The 15024-nt window shown below is 37.7% G+C and overlaps 2 protein-coding genes and 1 long non-coding RNA gene across 3 annotated transcripts in view; 2 read left to right on the forward strand and 1 right to left on the reverse strand.

The window, feature by feature from the left end:
- Positions 1-11668, forward strand: part of LOC122323846 (adenylate cyclase type 3-like) — a gene marked incomplete at its 5' end in the record, with an annotated part of 17972 nt that extends 6304 nt beyond the window's left edge. Inside the window, 4 exons of the mRNA XM_043217948.1 lie at positions 10599-10706; positions 10801-10915; positions 11061-11185; positions 11279-11668. Of these exons, the coding sequence (XP_043073883.1) occupies positions 10599-10706; positions 10801-10915; positions 11061-11185; positions 11279-11431 (501 nt within the window). The remainder of the gene's footprint in view (positions 1-10598; positions 10707-10800; positions 10916-11060; positions 11186-11278) is intronic.
- On the forward strand, positions 394-3923 carry LOC122324170. Its single transcript, XR_006247110.1, has 3 exons — positions 394-449; positions 1190-1274; positions 1471-3923. It is a non-coding gene; the product is annotated as an uncharacterized LOC122324170 (long non-coding RNA).
- A 710-nt stretch (positions 11669-12378) lies between the features above and the next one.
- On the reverse strand, positions 12379-13867 carry LOC122324169 (uncharacterized protein C5orf49-like). The gene is made up of 3 exons (XM_043218410.1): positions 13718-13867; positions 12929-13045; positions 12379-12797 (listed from the first exon to the last, which is right to left on the reverse strand). The coding sequence occupies exons 1-3, from the start codon at positions 13832-13834 to the stop codon at positions 12621-12623; spliced, it is 411 nt and encodes a 136-aa protein (XP_043074345.1). The 5' UTR covers positions 13835-13867; the 3' UTR covers positions 12379-12620.
- Between the last annotated feature and the right edge of the window lie 1157 nt (positions 13868-15024).

Below are 15024 nucleotides of genomic sequence, written 5' to 3' on the forward strand. Positions count from 1 at the left end.
AATATTCAATAATACAATAATTACATTAAAAAATCTATTTTTTTAAAATGATAGATAGAATAATACAACTCTATGTTTGACACGATTCATCTTGAAAATGAGAATTTAATTGTGACAAATGACTTAATTTATGCTTTCTTTCCACTAGACAGTGGCTGAAGTCTGAGGACATTCAGAGGATATCTCTGTTCTTTCATAATAAGACACTTGAAAAAGAGGTACATGTCACCTTGAGATGTGTCACTGAATGGCAAATACTCTTATGTGCTTCACTCTAAAGAGAAATCTGGAACTGAACAAAGACGTATAGAAAACCGTAAGAGCTGAAATATTTCTCTGTTTTTCTAACAGTACAGAGCCACAACTCTGCCGGCCTTCAAGTACTACGTCACCTGTGCTTGTCTCATTTTCTTCTGCATCTTCATAGTGCAGGTCTTAGTCTTGCCAAAGTAAGTGCCATCTCCACCACGTCTTCCAAACATCTCATTGTCTTTTGCGATGCAATTACGCCGCTGTCTCCCACAGCACTTAGACCAAGAGGCGCATAATAATATTACAACATTTCTGCACAATTGAGAGAAAATGAGTGCAACGATAAAGAACGGGATGATGGGAATGTCAATGCCTGCCTGAAAAAGACAGCCCTGAGCAGACAGCTATAGATTTTTTTTTTAATCAGAGGCCAATCTGGTTTGGAAATGATGTCTCCCTTTTGTATGAAGTCAGACAGAAAAATCTATGCAAGACGTCCCCCTAATTTACTTCTCACGGTGACCGAGAACACATTCACAAAAGCCGGGAGCACAACGCTTTCTCTCATGCCGGGTTCTCTGTTCCTGACATCGATTTTATATCACATTTATAGTGAGATATGGCGCCACAAAGACAAGAACTAAATGCTTTTGTTCCTATATTCAAAAAGCCATTAAAGTATGTTATGCTCCTTTGGGTTTATTTACATTCTCTAGACTTTGCCAACCCCAAAGCCCTACATTTCAGCATCTATTTTGCCCCACACCGTTTGTTCTATGAGAACTCTAAATTATTCTGATAAAACATATAATTGCTTTAATTTGAAGTACTAAAATGAGTGCAATCGAAGCTAAATAAAAACATAAATACGCTGTGGGACGCAAACTATAGCAGGCATGCGGCTTTGGAGTATCTGTGACGATTTTGTCTCTCGCAGAACCACCGTTCTTGGAGTTTCGTTCGGGACGGCCTTCCTGCTGCTCGCCTTGATCCTCGCCATTTGTTTTGCTGGTCACATACTGGTAAGTGCCGCTTGCACTTGTAGAAGTGTGAAGCAGCTTTCTTTGGGGAGTGGATTGTCAGTGAATGAGGCAGGTGGGCTTGTCTGTTCAGTCTAGTCAGATGTTGACATACCTTACATATTTTTCCATTTTCCATGGAGGAAATAACTGTGTACTGAAATGCCATTTAATAAATCGAGGTTTCTGCACATTTCAGACCCTCATCTTGTTAGAGAAATGCCATACCGGGAGGAAAAAACACCATATCAAAACAAGATTGAAATTTCCTTGTTTTAACCCCAGGAACAACACTCTTTCGCTGCTCTTAGAGAGCGTCGTCTATAATCAAATTACCAGCTACTTTGGACCTGTGGAACATAAATGGCTTAAGTAAATGTCAGCTGTATGTCTCTCTATTTTCTTTCTCCTGCTCTTTCTTCTTTAATATATTATGAAAGCTTAGAGCGAAATGGCTTATTCAATATTCAAAGGCCAGTAGATTCACTCATGGGAAATCTGTCAAGAACATGTTCTGGTCGTATTCCACCATGAAATCAGAAGAAAATTAAGCCTTTTTTATGACCGCTAAGGTTTATCGTATTGTAATATTAATTAATTTCAAGCAGATATTATTTAAATTATATTTCTAAACTAATGTTCAGTGTGACTTTTATATGGAAAAAAACATTGCTTCATAATTTAAATAAATGCTGTTCTTTTGAACTCTCAGAATCATAAAAAATGTATTGCAGCACAGCTGTTTTCAACATTGCAAATAATATGAATTCTTCTCAAGGATCAGATCAGCATATTAGAAAGATATCTGGATCATAGGATCATGTGACACGGAAAACTGGTGTAATTATGCTGAAAATTCAACTTTGCATCGCAGGAATGAATGAATGCAGCCCTTTTGTCCGGACTCTTTAGAAAATGTAAAAGACCTCTTTTCAAAAACATCTTGCCATCCCCAGAGCTTTTTGAACAGCAGTGTGCGTCATGTTAGTATTTGTTATACTGCATTATTTTCTTTTTACATTTATTTTGCTTCTACGTTACAAAATCATTGTATTACTGTATTATTACATTTCCATACCGAGAGTCTATTGAGTATGAACTTTGAGATTGCTAAGAACTACTGAAAAAATGATCATTGGAATTTGGGGTCATAATGCAAAACCATCACAATGCTATAATTATTAATTTTAAAAATAGGCTTCAGTATTTGGCGGGAGGCTTTGACAGATTGAAGCTCGTACGCTATGTGAAATTCCTAGTATGATTAGCGTAACGTGTTTTTCTGTATATTGAGGCATTATTTGTTATATTTTTAGAAGACATGACCTTTTATAGATCTTGAAGGGTTTTTATGACATTCACCCACTAGCTAGCCTTGATTTGTCCATTAATTAACCAAACCGTTTCAGCTGAAGATTCAGAATTCATGATGGTTAAAAAAAATAGGCCACATTGAAGGGTGACATTGCTTTAGTCCCCAAACCCTTCTCTTTTTATGTTTTTGTGTCAGAAGAAAAGAAGCTTGAATGATGATACTTTTTACTGAGCTGTTTGTTGTTTCTTTTTCATGCTGTAAACTAAAGCCCTTATGGGTTTGGGGATTGCGTGGCCATTTTTATAAAACTCTAGCGCTCACTCTTTTGGTTTCACAGACAACCGTCAAAAGTCATAAGTGCCTGGAGCTCTATGGAGTTTAGTTAAGAGTCTTTCTCAGTTTTGTTTCCCATTTATCTGAGGTTAGAGTTCACATTCGGCCCACAGATTTACAAATATAAAAGAGGGGTTAAGGTTATCCAGTAGCAGTACTGTGTTTAAATATCGAAAGCTATTTTTTGTATAGATGATGCAACTTGACGCATGATAGATTGGTGAGAGGGTTTCTCTACCTCTTTTGCTTCTTTTTAATTTAAACCCAAAGCATTCTTGCACAGGGTCTAGGTTAAGTGTTTTGTAAAGTGCTGTTCCACGGCAGCTCCTGACAATGCAGCATAAACTACTAAAGGTTACACAGCCCCTCTATTAGTACTGCAATCAGTACAAGGTGAGTTTTACAAATAGATGTTTCTTCAAGGCCGCAAAGTCTTATTTCAGATAAAAAGAGTTTGATCTGTTTTCATTCAGTTTACATTTAGCTTGAATTGATAGTTTGTTTTGCAGATTAATATTCTGTCCCTATTTAGTCACCCTCGTGTCAAATTTCAAAACCTACTGTTTTCTCTGTGCAAAACAATCACCTTGGGGTTTTTTTTTAGCCTTCTTCAAAACCCCTGAAAATGGGTTGGCAGTTGATGCTAAATTGTAATCTTATTGAAAAAACTAATTGAAAACACAAACAATGAAAGACTCCACAGGGGGAAAACCCCCATACCAGCTATGTTTCAGAAGGGAAGAAGTGCTTAATTTAGTCAATTGCATTTTTATGGAAATTATGGAAATAAAATGGGTTGTGAATGACGTTTTATGCTGACTTCCTCTTTCAAGTTGATATAGATGATTTTTGTGTTATATATTCGCTCACTGTGAAGTTATGTTTATTAATGTGTCTCTGACTTGTGGGTCACAATCATAACCTTGAGCATTTGGAAGAGAAGCGGATATGCTAATGACGTTGGTGGGAGTTAAGCTTGTTTTTTTTTTACATTTCTCTTGTTGCCGTAGCAATGGGGCAAAGCAGTCTCCTGCACAATGCCCTGGCTCCCCAGCTCCTCTAAAGTCATCACCAACAAGCCCTGGATACGACTTGCGCTCACCATGGCAACCACTGCACTTATCCTAGTCATGGCCGTGTTCAACATGGTGAGCATCACTACTACTTAATACCTGGTCTATCAGCTAGATTGGAGTGCTTTTAAAATGACTGACATTTATTAGATTCAAATATATTTGTTATTATTGAGCGTGTTATAAAAAGAATGTTCTGTGCTTGCTCATCGTGAACAGCCCGCTGGCTTTATGGCCCAGTAATTCAGGGAACTCTTTAGAAATAACAGTAAACTTTGGGTAATACTTTAATCCATTGGTCTCAAGCTCAGTTCCTGGAGGGCCATAGCTTTGCACAGTTTAGCTCCAACCATCTCCAAATCACACCTGTTTGGAAGTTTCTAGGGATCCTGAAGAGCTTGATTCGCTGGATCAGGTGTGTTTGATTAAGGGTTGGAGCTAAACCGTGCAGAGATGTGGCCCTTCAGGATTTGAGTTTGAGACCAATGTTTTATTCTTTTTCAAACCTCTTGTGACCTGCAGAACCTGAAAAAGAGGATATTTTCCCCAAATGGTATTACAAAATATCAATGCACTATTAAAGCTCTTTTATAAGTTTTAGTGAATATAGTAAATAGAAGGAGACCAAGTACCGAATCCTGAGGAACCTCGCAGGTAGTTATTGTAATATAGGCAATTTAACTTCACAAAATAATGTGATGTGAACATGTGTGGTGGTACAGGTTAGCTCTTACCATGCCCAGCTTTGAGAGCTTAGACCAGGAGGTGATTTGCTTGGTTGAAGACTGCAAAATAAAGACAGGTTATATAAAGGCCTTTTACCTTCTATATCAGTATTTACAAAATATATTGCATGTATATTCTTTTATGCAGTTGGCTTATAAATCAGTCATTAGTTTTTGGTCCAGTTGGAGGGCTTTAGTTCTGGAACCTGTGGCGATTCACAGTAAAGGGCAGAGTAGAGTTAGTGTCAGCTGTCTGATTGGATTCGTCATTACAGTTAGCGTCACAGTATCATGGCTCTGGTCCTGTATGGATCTAATGATGTTATCGCTGAGCTTAAGTGATTGGTTATCCCTTTGGTAGAGAAACAGAAGAGGACTGTGTTTTAGTTTCACACACTAAGATCAAATGTTACACTGTTTAGCTGGGCTTGTTATAACTTTGATATTTTGTTCTCTTGCAGTGACAGTCACGCATTTGTAATTGTGGCTTAAATGTCAAAACATTTTTGGTCCACTGTATTTCAATAATAAACAAATTTAAGTAGCCACATACTCCACATATCCACATGCTTCAAACATCTCAGCATCTTTTCAATTAAATCTTATACCAACTAGACAAAAAACTGTAACCACAGAAGCTTCTATTGTGCCAAGTTTGGCAATTGGTCATCTCTGCTTTCCCATCTGCTTGCAGCTCATTGATTTTTTGTTGAATTTTGCACTTGTAAAAAAAAAGTGTTTTTTACACAATTTTCAACTTCTATGAAACATATTTGTTACAAAATGCAACAGATGTGTTTAGTTAAGAATGACGGTGTCTTTCTGCTGTAATGCTCTAAATTTTGTTTTCTCCATCTGTTGGGTTTTAAGTTCTTCTTAGACGAAGACCGGATGGTAGCACCTTCTCCACAAAACTTTTCCAACAGCAGTATGAATGGTACATATGGTCAAATTACAAACAAGTTCTACTTGCCAGTAAGTTGCAACGAATCTTATCTCATGCCTTTTGCCCACAAATCTCTGTAATTTGCTTCTCAGAAAAGAGTGAGCCGAATAACCTTTTATTTACAACCCACATGAAAGCATATTGTAAATTCCGTGCTGAGAAGCCTGTTTAAAAAAAAATTATTTGTATCTGCTTTTAACAGAAACTGACTCGCAAAGAATTCTGAGTGTCATGAAATAAACCAATTTGTCTCACGCATACATCAGTCACTTTATGCTGTGCGTGATTATGTATGGCGACTCTGTAGTGACATTTCCCAACTGAAAAATATACTGGAAAATACAGTTATCCACTGAGAGCTATACATGACTGCTTATCTGTTGGTGAACAAAAGCATCCTCAAGCGTTTTCCTAGAAAGATACAGTACATTGGTTGGAAAAAAAGACTTTTTGGATTTCTTAGTAACATCCATATGTAACATTTCAGGCTTCTGTTATTAAATACGTAGAATTTTAAACTCAAGCCTAATAGCTCTTTTTTCATTGATACTGATTGACCCTGATAAATGTACAGATGTGAATCTGACTGTCTCTCTCTGCCCCGGCAGTATTTCATCTACAGCTGCATTCTGGGATTGATCTCATGCTCCGTGTTCCTGAGGATAAACTATGAGCTGAAGATGATTATCATGCTTGCTGCTGTAGTGGGTTATAATATCATCATTCTTCAGACCCACGCCTCCATACTGGATAGTTACAGCATGAACCTCTACAAGACCAAGCAGCCGGACCGGTACTGGACTCCCACATACACCGGCCCCAAAAAGTTGTCACAAAAAAAAATCTGTATTTTTATTTATTTGGAGATGACACTTCAATATTTCCACTGTACACACACAGTAAAAGAAGGAAGAATTTTGCCATATGAATACATCTGGTAACCGCAGAGCCAATTTTTTCCAGTAGGTCTCTCAGTATCTCCAGGGATTATGAGTGACAGGTGCTGCTGCTGAGATGGCAGGCTTTGTTTGGATTAGTCTTTTTAGAGGACTTGACTGCGTAGGACGGAAAAACATTTTTAAACAGCAGTCTATTGCATTTCTCTCTTAATTATTTTTTCCTGTTGTATTATTCTTCCTTTGTTCCTTTTATTGTTTTTACCATTTCCTTGCCATCATTAAGCATTTCTGAACGGATTAAGGAATAGGTCATATTGGCCACTGCCACTGCTTATGCAACATTATGATAAGTTTATACCTATACTTCATGCCTATGACATAATGAATCCATATATGGTTCGACCATATGGCCCATATCCTACTCAAAACACAATACTTTATTCATTTTTGTGTCTTCTTGACTTTTAAGGTTTATGTTTCTGTCTGCTCCCCTCCTCAGACCGGGTGTTCTCAAAGATTTGAAGACCATGGGCTCTGTTTCATTGTTCATTTTCTTCGTCACTTTGCTTGTGCTGGCCAGACAGGTGAGTCTCTTTCAGTCTGAAATCCTCAGCCTTAACACTAGCATCATACTCGCTCTTTGTTGTTTGAGGGGTTCATCTAAACAGTGAGAGCTGAATTATTTGTAATGTGATCCACAGATTTAAAGGAATAGTGCACCTCTGAATGAAAATTAGCTAAAACATTTTTTAACATAATATTGTTTTCTCCGGTGAGAAAGTCATCTAGTCTGAATCAGCAGAGAATTATGCACAGATCAAGCATAGTTTACAACTCTAAATGCGATATTATTATGGATTACAGACTGGTATTTTGGCCAGAAGTGATAATGCNTACAGATCAAGTATAGTTTACAAGCAAAAACAGTCGAAAACAACTCTAAATGCGATATTATTATGGATTACAGACTGGTATTTTGGCCAGAAGTGATAATGCCTTAATGATTGATTAGTTTTAGAACCATGCGGCTTTTCATTTCTAAATACTTTACAAACACGGATCTTTTGACTTCAGAAGTTAATTGATGGACTGGAGTGGTGTTTATAACTTGTGCATTATTATGATGTTTTCATCAGCTGTTTGGGAGCAAATAATGTAATTCTAAATCTCTATAAATCTCTTCCTGTTAATAAACAAACTCGTGTACATCTTGCATGACCTGAGGATGAGTCAGTTTTCATTTTTGGGTGAACTATTCCTAAAGATTCACTTTAATTTGGAGATCTTGAAGGTACTTAGAGAGAAAAAATTCACCCACAGGAATTACAGCAGTGATGCATGAAGTTCAGGTTTCACCACTGAAATGACAATTTAAACTAATTTACTCAGCACACATACAGTAACACATTTTTTACGAAGAGTTAATAAAAGCCTTTGAACAAAAATAAAAGCATCACATGCCTACGTTTTACATCTCCAGAATGCACAACCATTGTTCATCATTATTGTGTGGTGTTTGGCAGAATGAGCTTAACTTAAGTACTTTCTTTTAAGTAAGGATATTCAGTTTATTCAAATATGTTCCCAATTTCTAAGGCTTCAGTTATTATCAGCACTCATCTGCCTCTGGCTGCACAACACCATAAAGCATTTAATAGATACCACAATAAGAAATTGTTTTTCCACAGTACAATATGGAGAGAATTGTATGTTTTTCAGTCTGTATTGAAACCTTTTCAGTATCTCTACAGGTCAGCCGAGGGTCAGACTTGACTTTTTTTCTGTGTGCTTTTAATTCTGTTGCTAGAGGCTATTTGTCCCGAGATAATAGGCCTGTCTGATGAACTCTGTATTTGAAATGTGCAGTTAGGTGAATTCATTTATAAGTAATGTGGTGTTTGGGTTGATCAGGTGATAGGTAAGCCGAGGACTGATTTTTCTCCAAAGCAATGAACCAGACAAAAATAAGCAAAGGCAAATATAGACTGAGTGAGAAAAACTATCAGTGCATACTTAATGCCTTTCAAGGTGCCATTTCCACTGATTCAAGAAATCTTTTTCATGATGAATGTCTGCTGGAACACAAAGCTACAACTCAGAGAAAATTGAAGCAATTTTTTATGATAGCAGCCCTTTATATAAGAAAAAATCCATGAAAATATAAGATGAACTGTCCTTGTGTGCTTTTGATTCTGCTTTCTTTGTCATCTTAAAAGCCACATACGGTGATCAGATGTGTACCATCTCTTTACCTCTGTGTCCTCTTGTAACAGAATGAATATTACTGTAGGTTAGACTTCCTGTGGAGGAACAAGTTTAAGAAGGAGTGTGAAGAGATTGAGACCATGGAGAACCTGAACCGAGTGCTTTTAGAGAATGTACTTCCTGCCCATGTGGCAGAACATTTCCTCGGGCGAAACTGGAAAAATGAGGTAGGCGGTGTCCAAATGTCTGAAAACACCAGTCAAATGCTTCTATCTGTGTCTTTATCACAAGATATATTTTTGCATGCTGTATTTTCGACAGGATCTTTACCATCAGTCGTATGATCTGGTGTGTGTGATGTTCGCCTCCATCCCAGACTTCAAGGAGTTTTACACAGAATCTGACGTTAATAAGGAGGGATTGGAGTGTCTCAGGCTCCTTAATGAGATTATAGCAGATTTTGATGAGGTAAACTTGCAGACACAACTCTATGTTGATTTCAGATGTTGTGGAAAGCTACACTAAAGCCCTTTTGAAGATATAAATGCCATTTGAGATAACTTGATCATTCCCCTAAGCCCTGTCAGTTAAGTTATTATGTAATGAACGCCTGCTTGGGTCCTTTGGATAGTTTTAAACAGAATATTTCATAAATGACCTAAAAAAAGCACTTTATGTTAAAACTTGCACAGAGAAAAATGATGCCTTTGAAAAAAATAGTCTTTGTGGTATCAGCAGTTTCAGATAAATCCACCCATAAATGGCACATAAAAATAAAATGAACTCTGGCTGCTTTACGTGACGATTAGACAGTCTCTTCCAGTTTAGGTGGGCGGTTCTTGGCTAGAATAAGCAGAAAAGTGGATAAGACTAGTCAAAAGTCTGGCTTTAGAGATAAGAGCAATTATGTAATACTTACTTTAATAGCAGAACTAAGTTCTAGTTTGAAAGCTTGACATAGTACCAGTAAAATGGGGGCAGGTCCTAACAAAAGATCAAATTCAGCCACACAGTTTTACTTCTATAAATGAAATCATACTAGTTTTCATGTCTTTTGATTCTTTTTAAAGGCAGCAGATACAAATCTAAACGCAGCAAGCTCATTAAGCAAGTCCTAGCAATCACAGCTGATTGGCTTCTGCTGATTATGCAGCCAATAAGATTGCTTGTTTAACATTTAAGTAGCCTGGGTTAGCTCCTCTGAAACCCTCCACCTCCCCAACACTACCTGTCTAGTTCTTGAATTTATGTATGCCTATTTTTGCATCAGCGGCATGAAGAATAAAGCTTGCACAGCTTCTCGATCACAGAGAAAATGGCGGACAGATTACAATTGGCTGAGGGCGGAAATATGCCACGAGAACTGATAATTGAGACTGTTAAGGATTTTGGGAGATTAATAAAAGGAATGAATGGATTTTTATCTTTGTGGGGTGGTAGTATTGCCAAGATACATTTATATGCAAAGTGAGTTTTGCATCCTACGTCCTTTGTCCGTATTCTCGGTACCTTTCTTGACTTTGAACGTAGTAGCTTCCTTGCTATATATGGATGGTCAGAAAGCTCTCGAATTTAATAAAAATATCTTTATGTTCTGAATATGAATGAAGGTCTTATGAGTTCGAAACGACACGAGGGTGAATGATTAATGGCAGGAATTTCATTTTGGGTGAACAAACCCTTGGAAGGTTCTACAGAAAACCACGGATACCAGTAAAGAGTGTAGTATGAAGTATATACTCGTTACAGTATCCAGCAGAAGCAACATCATATCTAGTCTGCCAAGATCAAATACATTAACATCTCTACTTAATGCTTTTGTTCTCAACAGTTGCTGTCAAAACCCAAATTCAGTGGCGTGGAGAAGATCAAAACGATTGGCAGCACATACATGGCTGCAACGGGGCTGAATGTGACCCCTGGACCAGAATACGCCCAGGTACAAATTTGTTAGATCTATTGTAGGACCTGGCTTGATTTGTGCTTCGTGGTGTAGCCAATACTTACATTTGTGCCCTGTTCATGTTCTGAAGGACCACGACCGGCAGTACATGCACATTGGAACAATGGTGGAGTTCGCGTTTGCTTTGGTGGGGAAGCTTGACGTCATCAACAAACATTCCTTTAATGACTTCAGGCTGCGAGTGGGTAAGCAGGACCCATCAGCACTTTTACACCCGGCAACATTTTGTTTGCCTTTCCTAATTGGCAGAGAGTCTCATAATAGCCTTGTGGTGCAGACTTTATCACGCATTCAGGATGTGTCAAATGTTTCCGGCTTTTCTCTCGCCAGGAATAAACCACGGCCCAGTAATTGCAGGAGTAATCGGAGCGCAGAAACCACAGTACGATATCTGGGGGAACACTGTGAATGTAGCTAGTAGGATGGAAAGCACAGGGGTGCTTGGGAAAATACAGGTCGACGCTTGTTCTGACCTACTTTCTTTGCGTGCCTGCTGAATTATTCATGGCTTTTTCAGTGGATCACATCTCGAGTGCTTTCTTCCACAGGTTACCGAGGAGACGAGGCGGATCTTGCAGACGTTGGGCTACATGTGCTCCTGTCGAGGGATCATCAACGTGAAGGGCAAAGGGGATCTCAAAACCTTCTTCGTTCACACTGAGATGACACGATCCTTATCACAAGGGAATGTAATGCCTTGAACACACCAGTCAGTCATTGACCTGATTAAAACATGTACAGTTCAATATAACGTTGGCCTACTGTAGTGGAGCTCTACAGCGTTCTGTTTGCACCACATACACTAGATTATTTGCATTGCTTTATAAGTAATGGATGGCTCAGAGGCTCTGTGTAACCCAGACTTGTATTTGTGTGTTGCTCAATCCATAATTTAAATCAGCAGAGATTTTGTAAAATAAAGACACTTAACAAAGGTGGCCATGTTTTGATGCTATCATTTTGTTATCCATTAAAATTTATATATAAATGTCAAAGTCTCTGTCTATGAATCTTAAATAGGCTTCATACGAAACGTCTTAAACCACAAAAAAAAAAAAAATAGAAGCAAGTCATAGGAGAATGTACTACTTTGCTATAACTATATATGTATTGCGCGCACAGTGTATTTTATATATCCTTTCTTGCACATATGTCTATATATGAAGAGTTAATTTTCAAATAAGAATAACAGTTCTCAAAACTCATGCCTTTTCATTGTGCATTCTAATTAATCACAATCAAACTATAGTTAGGTTATTTTGATTAGGTTACAGAATAAAAAAATACAGCTAACACAATAAAATACATTTAACATAATTTTTTTTATCTGTTTTTGAAGCATATGTTTTCTTGTATATAATTGTAGTACTATATTGAAATATTTTATAATGAGAATTTGGGCTGTTTGGAGAAGAAAATTGTGCTGTTGAATGATGAAGCACAAACAAAATTAAAGGTTTTTGTTTACATATGTGTGCATATTGTGTATATTTATTATGTATATGTAAATACAGATGCATATATTTAAATGTATACGTATTTAAATAGTCATTTTATTTAAAAATATACAATTCTTTTTTGTATTTATATGAGTGAGTTACAGGACTAATTAATATCAATTATTTTAGAATATTAATGAATTCATACATTTTTCACATCATTTTTTATTTTGTATTCTCTTTTTAGGCATGAATTATGACATGAGCATGTTGACATTGTTTCTATTACATCAAAATGTTACATGTTCCTGTAACATCAAAATATTGTGATTAATGCATATTATATTGTACGGATGTTAGTAACAATCTGCTTCGCTTGTAGCATCAGACATTTGTTTTGACATTGACTCTAATGCGCAGTGACAGATGTGACCAGATGTAAGAAACACATTTAGACGGGTGTCACAGATCCATAGCCTTCCTCCACGGTCCAAGTGATCCCATTCTTACTGTAGAAATCGGAGCGAATGTGAGCAACACGTGCAAAGCTCCTCCCCGAGTCGTACTGCAGCGGTGAAAACCGGCCGTACACAGACGAGGACAGAACGGGCGCTGGTCTAGATGATTCCTAAGATGGGATGTTGAAATACATTGGCATCTCTAGAGAGCATTGTTAAAAAAAGAACAACACGCAATGCACGGCCTGCTGAGCTGACATGGATGGATCTCTGTGGTGTTTTGGGGGAAAAAAAAGCGCACCTCACTGAAGAAATCCAGGCCCCGGGACTTGGCATGTTTTCTGTCATCACGGTGTAGTTTGTTATCATAGTCCTCAGTGCTCTGATGTAAGCGGTCATACAGAGACCTCTCTGGGGCCTGTAGTGTGAGAAAAACAGAAACATCTGGTTTTAGGAAATGTTATAGTGGAAATGCGTAAGCGCTTGGAAATGCACAATATATACGCTACTCATCAAAATGCTTTCTGATGTTGTGGACCAAGTGCGTCTGAGTAATGTAAATATATAACTTGTGTGTATATACCTGTATATATAGTTTTTCAAGCTGTTTATGTCTGTCTAGTGTTATTAACATGCTTGAAGAATTAAAGAAGAACCATTCAAACATGTACCATTACAAATGTGACCAAACCTGTAAAGTTGCGGAGGTAAGAATATCGTTAGCATGGTATTGGAAAATGGTTTCTGTAAGCCAAACATAAGTTGTTTACTAACGAATTAGAGTCAGATGCTAAAACATAGAAATAGTGACTCGTCCACAACCATGTGTCATTCTTCTTCTAAATGGCCTAGAAAACAGTTTCTGCTTCAAACACGTGGCTGTACACTCTTTATTAGATCGGGTGGGGGCGGGGCATAATTTGCATATTCATAGCCAAACGCTTATAAAAAAATAGTAAGGCAGGGGTTTAGAATTACATTTAAGTTATTGTGTGGCACGAATAAGTTATTTCGACGTTTAATACGACATTCTGATTAACAAACATGCGTTTTAAGCGATAAACGCAGTCTGCACTGCAGGAGGACTTACCTTGGGGCTGCAGCTGAAATAGCGCGTTTCTTTGGGCTCTGTCCTTCTGGGCGGTATAAAGCTGAACACCGACAGCGTGGAAAGCGGTTTGGACCGCGCTTCAGACAATACGTCCATTACAAAAGCTGCACGTTTATCTCTTAGACGAAGTAAGACGTCCACGGACCGCGACACCTCGGCGTCTGCGGTTGCTAGGAAACCTCTGAAGTCACGTGTTCAGACGCGAGCTATAACAGGTGTTCGTAATAACCGAGAAGACGACCAAGAACAGCAATCAGTGCATGGGAAAATCACATTGTGTGCTTACACTTTGCTGCTAAATTAATTGGCAATTTACTGTTTCGTAGTTTTTCGTCAAACAAACAGCGTTGAACGTCTACGCAGATTTTTACAGTCACTTCGGACACTTTTCTCAATGGTTATCTCACTATTTTAAAGCGACTTCAATTCAAAATGTAGTAAAACTGACAAAGCGCTTCGTGCAGGTTTCTGATCAAATCTTCCATAACCATAGACACATGTCCATAGCACTGTCCCAAATACAGCCACCCGCGTACTCTGTCACCTATAAAACAACGAATGAGCTAAAAAAAAAAAAAAAAACACTAATAACAGGTATATTATACGCTGCTTTTTTTGTTCTGCCCCTTTAAAGAAGGTAATAAAGATGGAAGTATTTGCCAGTATTTTAGAATATATCTCAGCTCGGCGTCACCGTGCATTTAGCAGAGCGCTGTTTTTATTAAGGTTTGTACACCGCTAGGTGTTGAATCTAGTTTTAACCGTTTTGGAAATAGTGTAAATATGCAAATTGTCTGTCACATTCATGTAGTTTGAAAGATGAATACGTTTTACATTGCAAAATGCAGTGAATCATTTTAATCCAGCATAGACTGCTGCTGTGTGAACAGTTTCAGAAAGTGGCCTTTGAAACTCTGTGATTGTATAAATACATAAATACATTTTAAAATGTAATTTATTTGTATATGAAACTAAGGTTGATGATACACGGGGCAACTGGGGCACTTTCCCATTGAGAATTGGTAACACATTTCTATCTGGATATTTCAGATCAGTCATGTTCCCTGTGAATCATCCGGTTGCCTGTTGACGGCAAAATTTCCCAAAGTTGCCTGACAACATTGCTCAAAAATATGCATTATCAGCCTTATACTTTTTCTTTATGTTTTTCATAAACAGCCCAGACATCACAAATGAGATTTCTGTTTTCAGCCAATGCTCCACACAGAGATCTGATCAAGTATAACATACTACAATTAAACAATAATGAAACTATGCATTGACCG

Source organism: Puntigrus tetrazona, chromosome 19 (genome assembly GCF_018831695.1).
Source record: "Puntigrus tetrazona isolate hp1 chromosome 19, ASM1883169v1, whole genome shotgun sequence".
NCBI classification, from domain to species: Eukaryota; Metazoa; Chordata; class Actinopteri; order Cypriniformes; family Cyprinidae; genus Puntigrus; species Puntigrus tetrazona.

Bases quoted from the DNA above. Each gene is read 5' to 3' on its own strand.
- LOC122324169 (XM_043218410.1), bottom strand. From the start codon at position 13,834: ATGGACGTATTGTCTGAAGCGCGGTCCAAACCGCTTTCCACGCTGTCG. The intron at 13,046-13,717 runs GTAAGTCCTCCT...CTCACACTACAG, and splicing joins ATTTCAGCTGCAGCCCCAAG to GCCCCAGAGAGGTCTCTGTA. The intron at 12,798-12,928 runs GTGCGCTTTTTT...ATCCCATCTTAG, and splicing joins GCCTGGATTTCTTCAGTGAG to GAATCATCTAGACCAGCGCC.